At 45.3% G+C, this 14,266-nt stretch overlaps 1 protein-coding gene across 2 annotated transcripts in view; it reads left to right on the plus strand.

Moving 5' to 3' along the window:
* Wasf3 (WASP family member 3) overlaps positions 1–10,206 on the plus strand; it is a 31,053-nt gene extending 20,847 nt beyond the window's left edge. Inside the window, exons 5-8 of one of the 2 annotated variants that reach the window (XM_035444746.1) lie at positions 1,638–1,813; positions 6,692–6,958; positions 8,478–8,842; positions 10,049–10,206. In XM_035444746.1, the coding sequence (XP_035300637.1) occupies positions 1,638–1,813; positions 6,692–6,958; positions 8,478–8,842; positions 10,049–10,206 (966 nt within the window). Of the gene's footprint in view, positions 1–1,637; positions 1,814–5,736; positions 5,904–6,691; positions 6,959–8,477; positions 8,843–10,048 lie in introns of both variants that reach the window. The other variant, XM_035444747.1, reaches the window with a different exon arrangement.
* The last annotated feature ends 4,060 nt before the right edge of the window (positions 10,207–14,266 follow it).

Raw genomic sequence — 14,266 nt, forward strand, 5'->3', positions numbered from 1 at the left:
ATTGCTTAGGAGTCTCATGAGCATCTTTTCAGACCATGTATTAAGGCATGCATACACATGTGGTGAAGCATTTTATATATGTAAAATCATACCAGACACGATTTTTGCACACATGAATTATTAAAGATGTGGGGTTTTTTTCTGAATAGTGTACAGATTTCTGAAATACAAGTGCCCCATTAACTACCTGCCCTTTGCCATGTTGATGAATGGATACTGATTGTAAACTGCACTTTTAAAATACCACAGTAGGATTCCTACAGCAGTAGAGTTGGTTTTTAGGATAAATTCCTAGAAGTTGAATTGCTGCTAATGAGGAGAAAGCATGGCAAGATTTGGGTGGTCCCGTCATATCCCCCCTGCCTCTCAAAAGGCTGAAAACTTAGTTTCTACTGCTAACAGGCCTTCGCCACAGCCTCTAGTAGTGTTAGTTTGCTGAGTGTCCCTTCTCATCTGCATCGCGTCTTTTCATGTCCTCTCCTGCCATTCTACATCTTGTGTGCATCTGATGTCTTTACTCTTTGTTCCAGAGCCTCTAAAAACGATCCACTTTGTCCACCATTCTCTCACTGCCTTAAATTGCAGACAAGATGGCATTTGGTGTACATATATACACATGCACATATTTAAATATATGAGATGTAGAAACATATAATATGCATATCTAATATAAAGTTGTATGTAAGATATATCACTTTTTAAAAATATAGATACATTTATATTTTACAATATTCTATAGAGACACTTGTTTATGCCAACTTTCAGACTTCCAGCGTACAAGCTCCATGAGGATAGAAACTGTGTGGTGTGTGTGTGTGTGTGTGTGTGTGTGTGTGTGTGTGTGTGTGTGTGTTTGCCATTTGTGTCATCAGTGTCTGAGTGCTGAGCATAGTCCCCGGGACATGTTTATGCTTGAGGCATGGTGTGTGGTTTTGATCATTCAGCCAGCATGTATTGACTGTATGCTTCCTGTAAAGGTAAAACAGTGTGGTGAGGTCCATATGTGAGAATTGGGGCGGGGGGAGCACACCACCTTTGTCAAAAGAGATCAGAAATGTTTGTGCAAGAAAAGGGACAGATGTGTCTTAAAGAGGGTCTTACTTGGAGTAGGGGCTTGCATGGGACCACAGTGAACACTGAATGAGCCTTAGCTGACAAACAGGACTGGTGTAAGAATAGCTTTGTGTATGAACAGGTAAGTTTTATCTGTGTGTGTGTGTGAGTGTGCATGCATTCACACACATGCTCATGTAGGGTGTTCAAAGTATGTCAATGAGGGAAATGATTTTTATGAATGGTTTTACCAGATACTTCACATGGGCAATGCAGATCTAAGTGTGAGTGTGTTAAACAGTCCATAACCCTAGTGAGCCAGAGTCCAGTTCCAAAGGCGAAGGTAAGTGCTCTAGTAGGAGTGGGAGCCTGTTGTTTCTTTAGAGACCCACTTGATTTCTGATGGGCCTGGTGAACCTGAGGCATATGCTGTCTTAGAATTTCCTTACACTCGGGTATAAGCAGGATGAAAATGCCTCTCGTGTGTGCACCAGGCTTGTTTGCTGTGCATTTAACTGCATCTAACCTGCTGTTTTCCTTTCCCTTCTGTCTTGGCATGCTTGCTTTCTTTTCCTGGACATCAGGAGCAAAAACGTGTAGATGGCACCACCCGTGAGGTGAAAAAGGTTAGAAAAGCCAGAAACAGGCGCCAGGAGTGGAATATGATGGCGTATGACAAAGAGCTTAGGCCCGACAACAGGTTGTCTCAGAGTGTGCACCACGGAGCATCCTCCGAGGGATCTCTGTCCCCAGATACTAGGTGTGTGCATGTCACGGACCCCTCTCCCCATGTTTGAGCCCCTGTGTTTTGGGTTTCTATGTGCCCTGCTATGTCTTAAAAATGATGTCCATCTTTTGCTTTGAAAATAATGCCTTATGGCAGTGCTGTTTGAAGTTGGATTACTTTACATGCTGTTTAAACTTTAAGTTTGCTCTGGGGTTAATCTGTAAAGTGGAGTTTAAAGTGGATTCTGAACTTGGGTGACTGTCAATGACTTGAATTTTGCTTAATTGTCTCTTACTTTAATATAGAATGTTGAATTTCCTTTGTTCTTTGTCACCTAACTATGATCATGGGGTGGTTACAGTAGTGATCCAGGAAGACCTTCATTGGAAGAAGACAGACGACAGAGGGCTGATGTCTCACTCCAGATAACTCATCTTACAGGCTCTCAATTCAGGAGGACTTCCTACTGAGTTTTCTTTTAAAAGTTGGCAGCACCTAAGTAAGAGTATTTCTTGCAGGTGTAAACAGTGAAGTCATGAGGTCACATTTGTCACAGAAACTCACCCAGTGACTGACCAGCCAGTTTTAACTTTGGTTTAATGTCTTGCTTCTGTTTTATCAAATCATTATGATCCATTTGTTTGGACTTCCAGTCTACAGCATTACAGTTTGAATTCAAGCTGGGTGCACAGCTCAGTTGGAAGAGTGAGCACCTGGCATGTGTGAAGCCTGGGTGTGAAGCCTGGAGTGTCACAAGCCTGGTGTGGTGGCACATGCCTCTAATCCTAGCACTCAGAGGTGGAGGCAGGATGATCAGAAAATCAGGGTCCTCCTAGGCTGCATACCTGAGGCCATCCTGGGTTACATACCTAAGGCTGTCCTGGGACACACGAGACTCTATCTTTAAATTAACAACAAACAAAGCTCTAAGTTTATGAAGAAAATGTCAAAAATAGCAAGAAATCAAGCACTTCATACTTGATTTCTTCTCTTTGGTTCTTTCTTCTTTTCACCTTAAACATCAGCAATTACAGCAGTCTCTACCTACCCAAGGAGTAGGTGGGTGTTTACTAGGACACAAGTCTAAACTTGTTGCAGGGCATTTGATATTGCTTCCTGCCCAGGCCTATGAGCTCTGAAAAGGCACGCCCCAGGTCATCTTTCTACACACCTGCTACCTACAGTATTCAGAGAACTCTGGGAGCTTGGGTTCTAGCCTCACAATTGAACTTCAATGTCAGTTTATTGATATTATGGTTCTGCTCCTACGGTGAGGGAGGGATACAGGGACCCAAGAGTCCTCACCAGCATCAATTTGTTGTTTTGACAGATAACTTAGTTGGAATTTTAATTTTGTCATGCAAAGCACATACCTGTTTTCACTCTATTGATGCTCTAATTGGGATGGAAAACATGTAGATGGAAAACATGTGGACTTTTTTTTTAACCCTTGAAATGCTTCTCACCCTACCATCTAAGATGAGATTGTTCCATGCATGGCATGATGCCAAGGGTCGTTGGAATTATTTGATACTTTGCTTGTGTGCGCACATGGTTTAGATAAGGTTTCATTTCTCTTAGCTTACCAGAATAGAGCTAGGTGGATCATTTTGTCAAAACTTAGCTTTTGTCTCATAGTCTTTCCAGTAACTTACTCTTGGCATACATAACTTATTAGCAAACAGATCACAATGCATCGCTGGGCTTAGACTGAACACCTTGAGTTAATTTGGAAAGTTTGCCTTATTTTATTAAAACTGCAGCCTTTTCTCTTTTTAAGAAAATGTTTATTTTCTTTTGAGTTACTTGTATGCATATGTACATGACATTGTGTGTGTGTGTGTGTGTGTGTGTGTGTGTGTGTGTGTGTGTGTGTGTGTGTACAGTGCCTGCAGAGGCCAGAATAGGGTGTCAGATCCCCTAGAACTGGAGTTACAGATGGTTTTTAACTGCTATGTGGGTGTGGAAATCAAACCTGGGTTCCCTGCAAGAGCAGCAAGTGTGTTTAACTACTGAGCCATCCATCACTCCAACCCTAATTATGAAACAAAACATACTCATATCTGGATATTGCAGAAAGAAATTAAAATTAAATATCCATTATAACATCATCCAGAGACACCATTTGCATTTTACTGTATCTGTCCCTAGTCTTTTTTCTGTACCTGTGTGTGGGACTTTTATCTTTACAACATTGGAATCACACTGTACATTTCCTGTTGACTTTTTTTTTCTTATTGTTGGGTTGTGTTTTTTTTGTTCTTTTGTTTTGTTTTTTGTTTTTGTTTTTTGACACAGGGTCTCACTATGTATCCTGGGTGCCCTGGAACTCTTGATGTAGACCTCAAACACACAGAGATCCCTCTACCTCAACCTCCCAAATACCGGGATTAAAGGCGTGCACCACTATACCAAGCTCTTTGACATCTTAAAAATATCTTATTTTTAAGTATTATTTGGTAAAAGCTGGATTTTTAGTGGTAAGCCTCCTTCTCACATGTCCATTAAGCATAACAAGGAAATTCATCTCAAGTTTCATGGTATGTGTACAAAGGCAGTAATATATGCAAAGTGTTTTAGCTCAGCCCAGGTGAACTAAACTCAGATTGCTAGGCATGGCTTGTCTCCACCTGTGAGTTTTGGATGACAAGTTGATGGAATGTTCTCTGTAGTCAGAAATCGGTGCCTCTCCACATCCACCCTGCCTTGTTTCTACTATCCAGTTCTGGGCCACGCTTTAGTGCTGTGGCTCTGCCCACCTGCCTCTCTACTGACCCCAGGGATTGATGGCATTCTCCCACTAGGTGAATAGCCTCCTTCCTGCCCCTTTATCGTAACCCACCAGTTCCCTCTGCTGCAGCACATGGAGACTGGCCATTGCAGATTTCACACCCTCATCACCACGTTGGTGGTGTGCCTCATTGTCCCGCGCAATCGCCTCGCCAGCAAGAACGACACAGGACATTCGGATCCTTCTGTAGTAAAGCTTTAATGCGTCTTGAGAGGAGAGCATAAGCTTACCAGAGCAGAGACCCCGAGCCAAGAATCCCGTCCCCTAATAAAGGCTGGCAGCCGCCCGACGTGTCACCCTGATTGGCTGCAGCTCATCAGGCCATATAACGCCACGGAATAGGCAGAGATCAAGGAATGGAAAATTACCCAGCGCCTGCGCAATAATCTTATTTACATTCAGTGCCTGCAGGCGCCATCATTGTAATGGAGAATGCAGGGACGGCTCCCAACACCTCATAGCCACTTCTGCCTGCCCACTCAGCCAGCTCCGAGTCCTCCCCCCACAGCCTGCTGGCAAATGCTCTCTACTTCTCCTGTTTTCACCCTTCATCAGAGTCCTGTCCTCTAGAAATCCTGTGCTTTCCTTTTCCCATCAGTTGTGTATCACTTCTGTCTCGGTCTGGTCACCCCCTTTGTCTTGACTCCTTTTTGCTGTTTCTCAAGTCTGTTTTCCAAGAATGGCATTCTCACTTATACCACAGAATATGCTGTGTCCTTTCCCATGTCTCACTGGAGACACTCCACAATGTACTGGGTGACTGTTTCCTTTAGAGAGTACATACTGGTGATCTAGTTACTTGGCAGAGTGTGGATATCATCAGTGACCCCATAGTTTTAGATCTGTTTATACTTTTGAAATGCATTGAGTCCAAGTACAGGGCAGATAGCCTCTACCTCTAAAATATTGCTAGAGGTTGGCAGAGTAGACCAGACATCATCACAGGCACATCATAATGAAGACCACAGCTCCCAAATGGGAGAGAAATAAGCCTTTCATCCTTATGCTGTAGTTAGGGGACAGAGAGGAGCAGTAGATTCTTTTGATTTGCTCAGTGCTCCAGCTGGGGAAAGCTACTCACCAAGTCCCAAATGCAGACACGAGTTTGTATCTTAGTTCCTGCTCTCTCTACATCCCCAGTGTATGTTTACCTGTTTCCCTTCAGAGAGAGAAACACAAGCTGAATCCTAACAGGAGCCAACAAGTATACGTGAGAAAAGTCAGAACCAGACGAGAAGAGTGGGAGAGGAGGAAAATGGGCATTGAGTTCATGAGTGACGCAAAGAAACTGGATCAGGCAGGGAGCGCGAAGGAAGACAGGAAGCCCAGAGGGTTCGTCATTTTGCTTTCTTGGATCCCCAGCCCATGGTCGAGCCCTGCTTCAGCATCATGGGAGGATGTGCAGCCCCTGCTGACTGTCCTGTAACTCAGGCGAGAACGTGTGCCTCTTACTAACATGCTCATGGCTCCTATGTATGCCAGTTCTCACCCTCCTCGCAGGCCATGCAGGAAGCCCATCGTCAGCCCCTTCCAAGCTGCTCACTAACTCACGGTCTCCTTTCCTTTTAGAGCTCTGTTGCGACGGTGTGCTTACAGCCCAGGAAACCTGTCGGTGTGGCTTTCCCTTCTGTGGGCTAAACACATTCCTGCCGTTTAAATGCAGCTCACTATTGCATTCTGGACCCCACTTCCTCTTCTTGCCGTTAACATGTATCCAGTTCTCCTGCTGTCTAATTAATTGCTGTCATATTTTCTTGCCTTTGCAGTTCTCTGTCCATCTGGGATTTGTTTCTAAATGAAATGGGGTTTGACATATAACATTGTCTTCATAAAGAAGTACATGAAATGTTGTGAAATCGAGGCTCTGCTGGCCCCACTTACTCATCTGACTTATCAAAGCTTCAAATCTGAATCCATGTAATACTGGGAGCTTGCTGCTAAAATCATTGTGTTGTGCTTGGAAGCTCTCATGGGGCTGGACCTAGCTGATCATAAAAGAAATAAGTGTCTCATCCTTGTGTACTGACAATGCTGTTATTTGTAGATATGCATCTGCCTCTTAGGAGACATTTTTAAAACTTCAATTTCTCCCCCCCCCCACTCATTTCCTTGGAAATCAGGTCTCACACATCCGATGTCACCGATTACTCTTATCCTGCTACTCCCAGCCACTCTTTGCAAGCACAGCCGACGACACCTTCCTGCACAGCTGGTGATGCACCACTGCATGGAACCACAAACCAAGGCGCTGAGCACGAGTACCGACCCTCGTCTGCCTCAGCAAGGCACATGGCCCTAAACAGACCTCAGCAGCCACCACCCCCACCTCCTCCCCAGGCCCCAGAGGGGGCCCAGGCTTCTACATCAGTGGCTCCTGCCGACTATGGGTAAATTGCTATTCACTTTCGCTGTTGCTCTTGAATTTGTGTCTTGAAAGGATTTTATCACATAGAATATAGTTAAGAATGGTTGGGCATAATACCAGTGTTGACAGAGTCTGTGTCAAATAAAATAGATGTAGAACCCTGTCACATGCCAGGTGGACAGTGTGTTTGTGTGTGTTCCCCTGTTCCTCTGCTCATGTACTGATACTAAGCCAAGGCATCAATAAAGGGTAAAATGCTTATTTGCCAACCTATTCACACCTTCAAGTTTCTCAAGGACTGCTGGTCATAGACAAAGAAAGCATGTAATGTCACACTCCTCGCCATTCATCCTGTAAGCCCCTTTCTTGGTCTCTGGGCCCCTGGAGCATTCTGCCCTACACCCTCTTGTTTTCTGATTTGTGGGTTGAATGCCTGCACTGTGTACAGACCCTTCCTGGTCATGTGTTAATTCATTTGAGCCCCTCCCCTTTATTTTGGTAGGTTGCCTTTAGCTCTTTCAAAATTAGTCTTCAAATGTCTGCTCCCTAGTGTCTGCACCCAAAAAATCTGAATATAGCAATGTGCCTCCACCAGAGTGCTGGCCTTGGCTTTTTAATTGTACCCACATCCTGAAAGAGGAGACCACAGGGTCTGATTGTCCCCTATCCTTAGGCATTGGCTAAGCTGGAATTACTAGAATGTGTGTTTTAAGGCTGTTACAACAAGCGCATGGAAAGTGTAATTTCAGAAAAGCAGAGCACAAGAGAAAGATGCCATGGGACAGGATTCAAGCAGAGGGGTTGTTGTTGTTGTTGTTGTTGTTGTTGTTGTTGTTGTTAGGGGAAGGGAAAAAGGGGGAAAGGGAAGGGGGAGACTGGCCTCCGGAGACAGGAGCAGCAGGAGAGAAGAGAAAGGAAAGAGAGGGAGAGAGGGAGAGAAAGGAGGATGGGAGTTGGGCAGGGACCTTTTTAAAAAGGAACATAGTGAATATACACAGGTGGTGGTCTTAGTGACTGCAGCTGAGGGCATATCCTGTCAGAACCCCAAGGACAGGCCAGTACAGATGCCTGAACAATAACAGAGAGTCTCTGGTTTTGAAAAACATTGTCATGTCTCTTGGGGTGTTTGACATGTCGCTGGGCCCCTTAACCCTGGAGATTCTCATCGGACAGGGTCAAAGAAAACAACATCCTCCCAAGCCCTGTCTCCTATGTTTTGGAAGCCTCATGAGATAAGATAAGGAGCTACACAGCATCTTTGAGATACCCAGGATGAAAAGAGCACCAGCCTTTTACTGTCATGAATGTACCCTAGCCATCCAAAGAGTGCAACACGCTTTTCAAATGGTCGTTTTAGGTGCATTTCAGTGGGTTTTTCATTGCCGTGATGAATTGTGTGACTTTCGGAGTGGACACGTATACCCACAGTGACTCTGTCTAGCTGGCAGCAGCCCTGTACTGTGTCTGAAAGGACCTTCTCTATAAACTCTATTAGAACTAGGAAGATGTGACCCTGGTGACTGTATCTTATTGTTCTTTAGGATGCTTCCAGCACAGATTATTGAATACTACAACCCCTCAGGACCACCACCGCCTCCCCCTCCACCCATGATTCCTTCAGCACAAACTGCCTTCGTCAGCCCTCTCCAGATCCCCACACAGCCCCCATTCCCGGCCTCAGCTGCTTCCACGTACCCCGCCCCTTCCCACCAGCCCTCCACTGGGCTCTTGGCCACAGCACCACCACCTCCAGGCCCCCCACCTCCTCCACCTGGTCCTCCAGGCCCCTCTTCTCTTTCATCCTCCCCACTGCATGGTCCCCCTGTGGCTGAGGCAAAGCGCCCGGAACCTGCACAGCCACCCATAAGTGATGCAAGAAGTGACCTCCTGGCTGCCATCCGGATGGGTGAGTGCACACCTCATGTCACAAGTCTCCCTTTTAGAAGAGACTGTTTTGGGGCTCAGCTAGCTACACTGCCTTCAAAAGATAACTGTACATTCTGTTATTTCTTACTTTCTTTTACTGGAAGCATGGAAACACATTATAATAAAAAGTTAAAAATTCAGGAAATGCGTGCTTGACAAGAAACCAGAAATTAGACACCAAATGATAGATTAAGTAATAAGACCTTTCTCCACTTTGTACCACAAGAATAAAATGGAAGAAAGTGAGCCACCAGCAATGGTTTCATTTTAAACAAATCTAAGTTTATTCTGGACTTGACAGAGAAGCTCCATATGCCAAGCCAGTGGTTCCAGCATTTATTCAGCAGCATAGAGATTGTGCCAGGCAAAAGTCCTGCCCTTCCGACCAGTCCTTAACTGGAGAGGTATCATGCTCATTGTGTACACCCAGTAGAGGGAGCCTGGCCCCTTGCCTGTTTGACTGCCCCAGAGCCTTCCAGGAAGACCTGTGTGTGCGTGGTACCATTCATCCTTAACCAGTCAAAGCTCAGGGTGGCCAGGGCAGAAACAGGCTGTGGGATACTCACAGAGCTGCTTGAGCCTTAGGGAACAGTACAGCCTCCTGGTTACAGTTTGTCTCAGCTGAAAATAAATGAGGGCAGTTGCCGGTCTGCAACCATAGGAACTCCACTGGCATAATATCCTTGACAGAGCTGTGATGCATCTGCCTCTGCCTGAGCTCATTGAACCAGGCCAATGTGTACTTGTGCTTGTGTGTGCTGTGTGTGTGTGTGTGTGTGTGTGTGTGTGTGTGTGTGTGTGTGTGTGACTGTGACTGTGACTGTGACTGTGTCTATGTATGTGTGTGACAGATTGCAAAAGCTTGTTTTAACACTGCCAGTGCAAATAATCTGGGACTATTTTTCTCCTGGTTTCATAGTGAGCCCATAAATCTGAAATTCTGTCAAAGAGAAAGGTTTAAAGTGGTCCAAGTTAGGTCCCCTGCATATTGTGTTCCCACACAGTTGTGCAGAAGGTTGTATTTTGTGTCCATTACTGCAGTAGGCTTAGCACATACATTCTCTCCATCCTCAGATGGCCACTGCCTTGTATTTGTAAACTCAGTAAAAACAGGGAGACCTGTTTGGTTTTCCTTCACTGGGAGCTAGCAAAGAGACTGATTGTCCTCCCCACATTGTGTTTTCAGGAATCCAGCTGAAAAAGGTTCAGGAGCAACGTGAGCAGGAAGCCAAACGGGAGCCTGTTGGGAACGATGTGGCCACAATCTTGTCCAGACGCATCGCTGTGGAGTACAGTGACTCAGATGATGACTCTGAGTTTGACGAGAATGACTGGTCCGACTGAATAGCACAGGGCCAGGCACCAGGTGGACAGCCAGGGCACCGTATGGAAGTGTGTTAGGAGCGTGTGTGATCTCTGCACCCACATAGTGGTGTTACCCTGTAGCTTTAGTAACTTTTGTATTAACAGTGTGCTATTGCTTCTGCACATCCTTCTGGATTTGTTGAGTATTTACTGTGTAATACTTAAGTGCCACTAAACACAGCACACCGTGCTGCACACCAGGAAATATGCTGTAACTAGTGCACAGTCCTGAAATAGCATCTTACTTCCCTCTTGGCCCTGAGTCTCACTCATGTACATCCTGATTTGGCAGTGTCTGTGGAGCTGCCAGTGTCAGGTCTTTGCAAAATGAATGGCTATGTGTCTCAGTGATGTCTTCCAACCAGTAGGTGATACTGCTTTACTGTTTCTTTCCTTTGCAGGGTGATTTCTGGGTGGACTTGGTTCTAGAGGGAGAGGTTTAACAAATCAGAATGAGATGTTTCTCCATTTGGACTCTTGGCCTGGTGGCCTTTGAGTGAATGTGCGTGCTCTGCTTTCCTTGTGTGCTCTGTTGCTTTTGTTAGCTCTGCACCCACAACAGAGGGCTCCCTTTTCAACAGGGACCCTTGTGGGCACTCACATGGGAAGTGCTCACTAGTGATTTTTGTACAAAGTTGCAAATGGAACTCACTATAGTGCCCAGCCCTGATAGTGTGGACACCAGTTAGCTAGGCAAGATGCAAGCTGCCCAGAGTCTGCAGATCTTATATGGTAAAGCCGCCGCATCTGGTCCCCTCCTTCTCCACCCAGTGCAGATGAGACCTACACATTTCATTTCCTGGGATCCTTCCTCCTCTGTTCACCACGGAGAGAGCATAGTTCAGCACCTCACCCCACTTGCTCAGAATCTTAGGGGCTTGGGCTTAGCTGAGAGATGCTGTCAGCTGTTCACGACCCGTGGTGCTGTGGCTGGATTCACTCCCAGTCTCTCAAACAGGGCCTTCACCCCCTCCTGAAGCACAGTACTCGTCTTTCATGTTGTTGGCACATTTTAATTTTAAAAAGTACCTCACTAGATAAACTGGATCCAGCCCATTGCCATGGCAGAGAACCCTGACCTCCCCCTGCTGTCTGGTCCCTGGTGTAGGCAGGAGCTCTAACTCCAGGAGGACACTGTCAGCTTTGCAGTTGGAAAGACAGCTGCTCATTGAAATAAGTCACTGGGTGTCCCAGGCTTGGGTTACAGAAGGACCTCATGGATGTGCTAGGACCCTGATTCCCCAGGCCTCCTTAGGTGCACATGCCCAATGGACTGCAGCCCGTTATATCACTCACTTTTGATGGAAAGCAGAATCTAGATCTGGGGCGAAGTTGTGTCAGTTGGTGCAGAATGTCATTGGGGTAGTGACAAGTGACTTTTGCTCATGAGTTTGGGGACATCACCCAGCTGCCCACATCACCCTCTGTGTGAGTGGACATCTGTCCACTTGGGCAGCCGTCATGCAACACCTGCCAGTAGTAGGTTTTCGTCACATCAAGTTTGACACTAAAAACCCATCTACAGCCCCCTCCCTATGCCCTGCTTTGGCGTGTGTTCCAGTGATGTCTGCTGCTGGGTGGACTGGCAGTCACTTCCAGTGATCATCCTGGAGCCTGTACACACACGGCCATGTTGTGACTTGCTGCCATATTACTAAGTTTAAGAAGCTTTTATGTTTCTTTCTCGTTTCTGTTTTTCCAGTACTGAGACCTAACTTGTTGGCATCATCCTCATGACTTTGCCACTTTGAGTCTTTTGTTATACTTACAGTGGTTTGCCTCTGTTGTTCCTCCTGTGTTCCTGTGCCCTGTGGAACTCCAGAACTCACATTTGGCAGCATTCCTTCATGTGGTAGGGTCCTTATGTTCTCAGGGTGGAGGAAAAGCATTACAGCTACCAGCCATTGTCAGGGTTTCTTTTCCTGATATCACATCATAATGAAGTTAGTGGCACTTTACTCATAAATAGTCATGAGCTTATCAGTTGTTGGTTGTCCTGTAGTTTCATCAACCAGTTAGTTTTGGTTTGTTGTAGCTAGTGAGAAAGCTTTTGCCCACTGTGTTCTGTACCCTTTGAAAGAATGGAAGGTGGCTAAAATCCAGTTTAGATTACTTCCAGAGTATCTTTTCGGCAAATTTGATCTAGTCTAAAATGTAAACCCAGGTTGCTTCTAATACACTACTTTACAAAAGAGCACAAAGTAAGAAAGTTTAAATTTTCTGTTTCTATTTTTTAAAAGAGTCTACTGAAACAAATGGAGAACAGAATTTCATAGCATATTTGATCTCTATAAAGTTCATGCTTAGAATTACAGTTATAAATTTTAAGATTGTTTTAAATTGTCCCAAGCTTTATTGTTCCCTATGTATTTTAACTGAGTATCTGACATGTTTTTTTTTTTTCCTCATGGTATAGACTCAGGCAGATGGATAGATGGAGGGGTGGGTGGGGAGTGAATGGCGGATGGATAGATAGATGGATGTGTGGGTAGGTAGATGGATAGATGGGTGGGTGGGTGGATGAGTGGATGGATGGGTAGATAGATGGGTGAGTGGGTGGGTAGGCGGATAGATGGTGGGTAGATGGGTGGGTGGGTGAGTGAATGGATGGATATGTGGGTAGGTGGATTGGTGAGTGGATGGATGAATGGGTGGGAGATGGATGGATGTGTGGAAAGGTGGTGGACAGAAGATTCCTGAGTCTGCACATCACTGCCCTACAGAAGGCAAATAAGTGCACAAACCATGAGCTTCGTACTTAGATTTTATTCACTAAGATGCTGCTAGAAGGTGGATGTTTTCATCCTCATTCATTTTTAACACATCAAAATTGTTATGAGCATAGGATGGGAAGGGTCATGAAAGCTTTGTAAGATTTTCTGCAGAAATGTGTGATATATTGGAACGTTTAAAGACTGCAAAGAGTGTATCAGCAAGACTAATGAGGAGTTTTTGTTTTATGAACGAGAGTATCTGTTATATTGCAGTATTATCAATGCAGTTGTGAATTGAATCTAAAGTATTAAAAACTGTCAAACAATTTTTAATCTGTTTGTATATCTTACTATAGATCACAAGTAACATCTAAATAAAATCACACGTGTAACCCTACATGGCTCTGTTTATTTATGAAAACACTATGTGCTCAACCCCACTGAGAGAGAAGCTGAGCACATACAGGATCTGTAGTTGATGTTATCCTCAGGAGACAGTGGGAGATCCCACCATGATCTGCATTAAATTTCTCTGACCACAGGTTCAGAGTGAATTCTAGAAAAGCCATGGGGAAGGATTAGTGTATAGGTAGATGGCCCTTCAGATGGTGACAACATGGTCACTGGGTAGAGAGACCAGGACAGTGGCAGTCTTAGCTGCATTGAGTCTCCATAAAAATCATGCATTATCTGTGACCCTCGTGTCATATGAGGTACTTTACTTACATCTTCTCAGGAGGATGCTTGCCCTCTTTCCCCCCAAGGAAACTAGAGTAAAGCCGCACTGTTGACTGTGACCTGGCTAGATACAGAACACAAGCAGGGGGTAGCATTCCATTTGTGGAGCAGTGGAAATCAAGCCTAGCCTGGGTAGGTAGTGAGGAAATGAATGTGTGCTTCCTTGGATGGCTGCTTTTGAACACCAAGAGTGCCCTGTTTGCCTCCACTGGGAGTCAACACAGGAGGCCAGAGTCTTTGCACAGCCTGGAGCACAGTGTTTGACTTACCCAGAAGCCTATGTTCTGTGCCCAGGCTCCTGGAGAGTGAGCAGTGTCTTGGTAAATGATGAAATGAGAGGACAGGTTTCCCACCTTTGTAAGCAGAAAGTAAATGTAAACTGCCTTTAAATACATGGCATATCCAGTCTTTGATTGTAGATGCTGCCCCAGACATCTGTGCTGCTTCTCACACTTGCTCTCATTGGAAGCAGGATTTCAGTAGAAACTCCACCATCTTCCAGGGGAAAACACAGAAGCCAGCCCATTGCCTGGAGACAGAATTGAGGCTCCAAGCTCAGCCCTCTGCTCAGACCTGTTCTTGCAAAC

Source organism: Cricetulus griseus, chromosome 4, assembly GCF_003668045.3.
Source record: "Cricetulus griseus strain 17A/GY chromosome 4, alternate assembly CriGri-PICRH-1.0, whole genome shotgun sequence".
Lineage (NCBI taxonomy): Eukaryota > Metazoa > Chordata > Mammalia > Rodentia > Cricetidae > Cricetulus > Cricetulus griseus.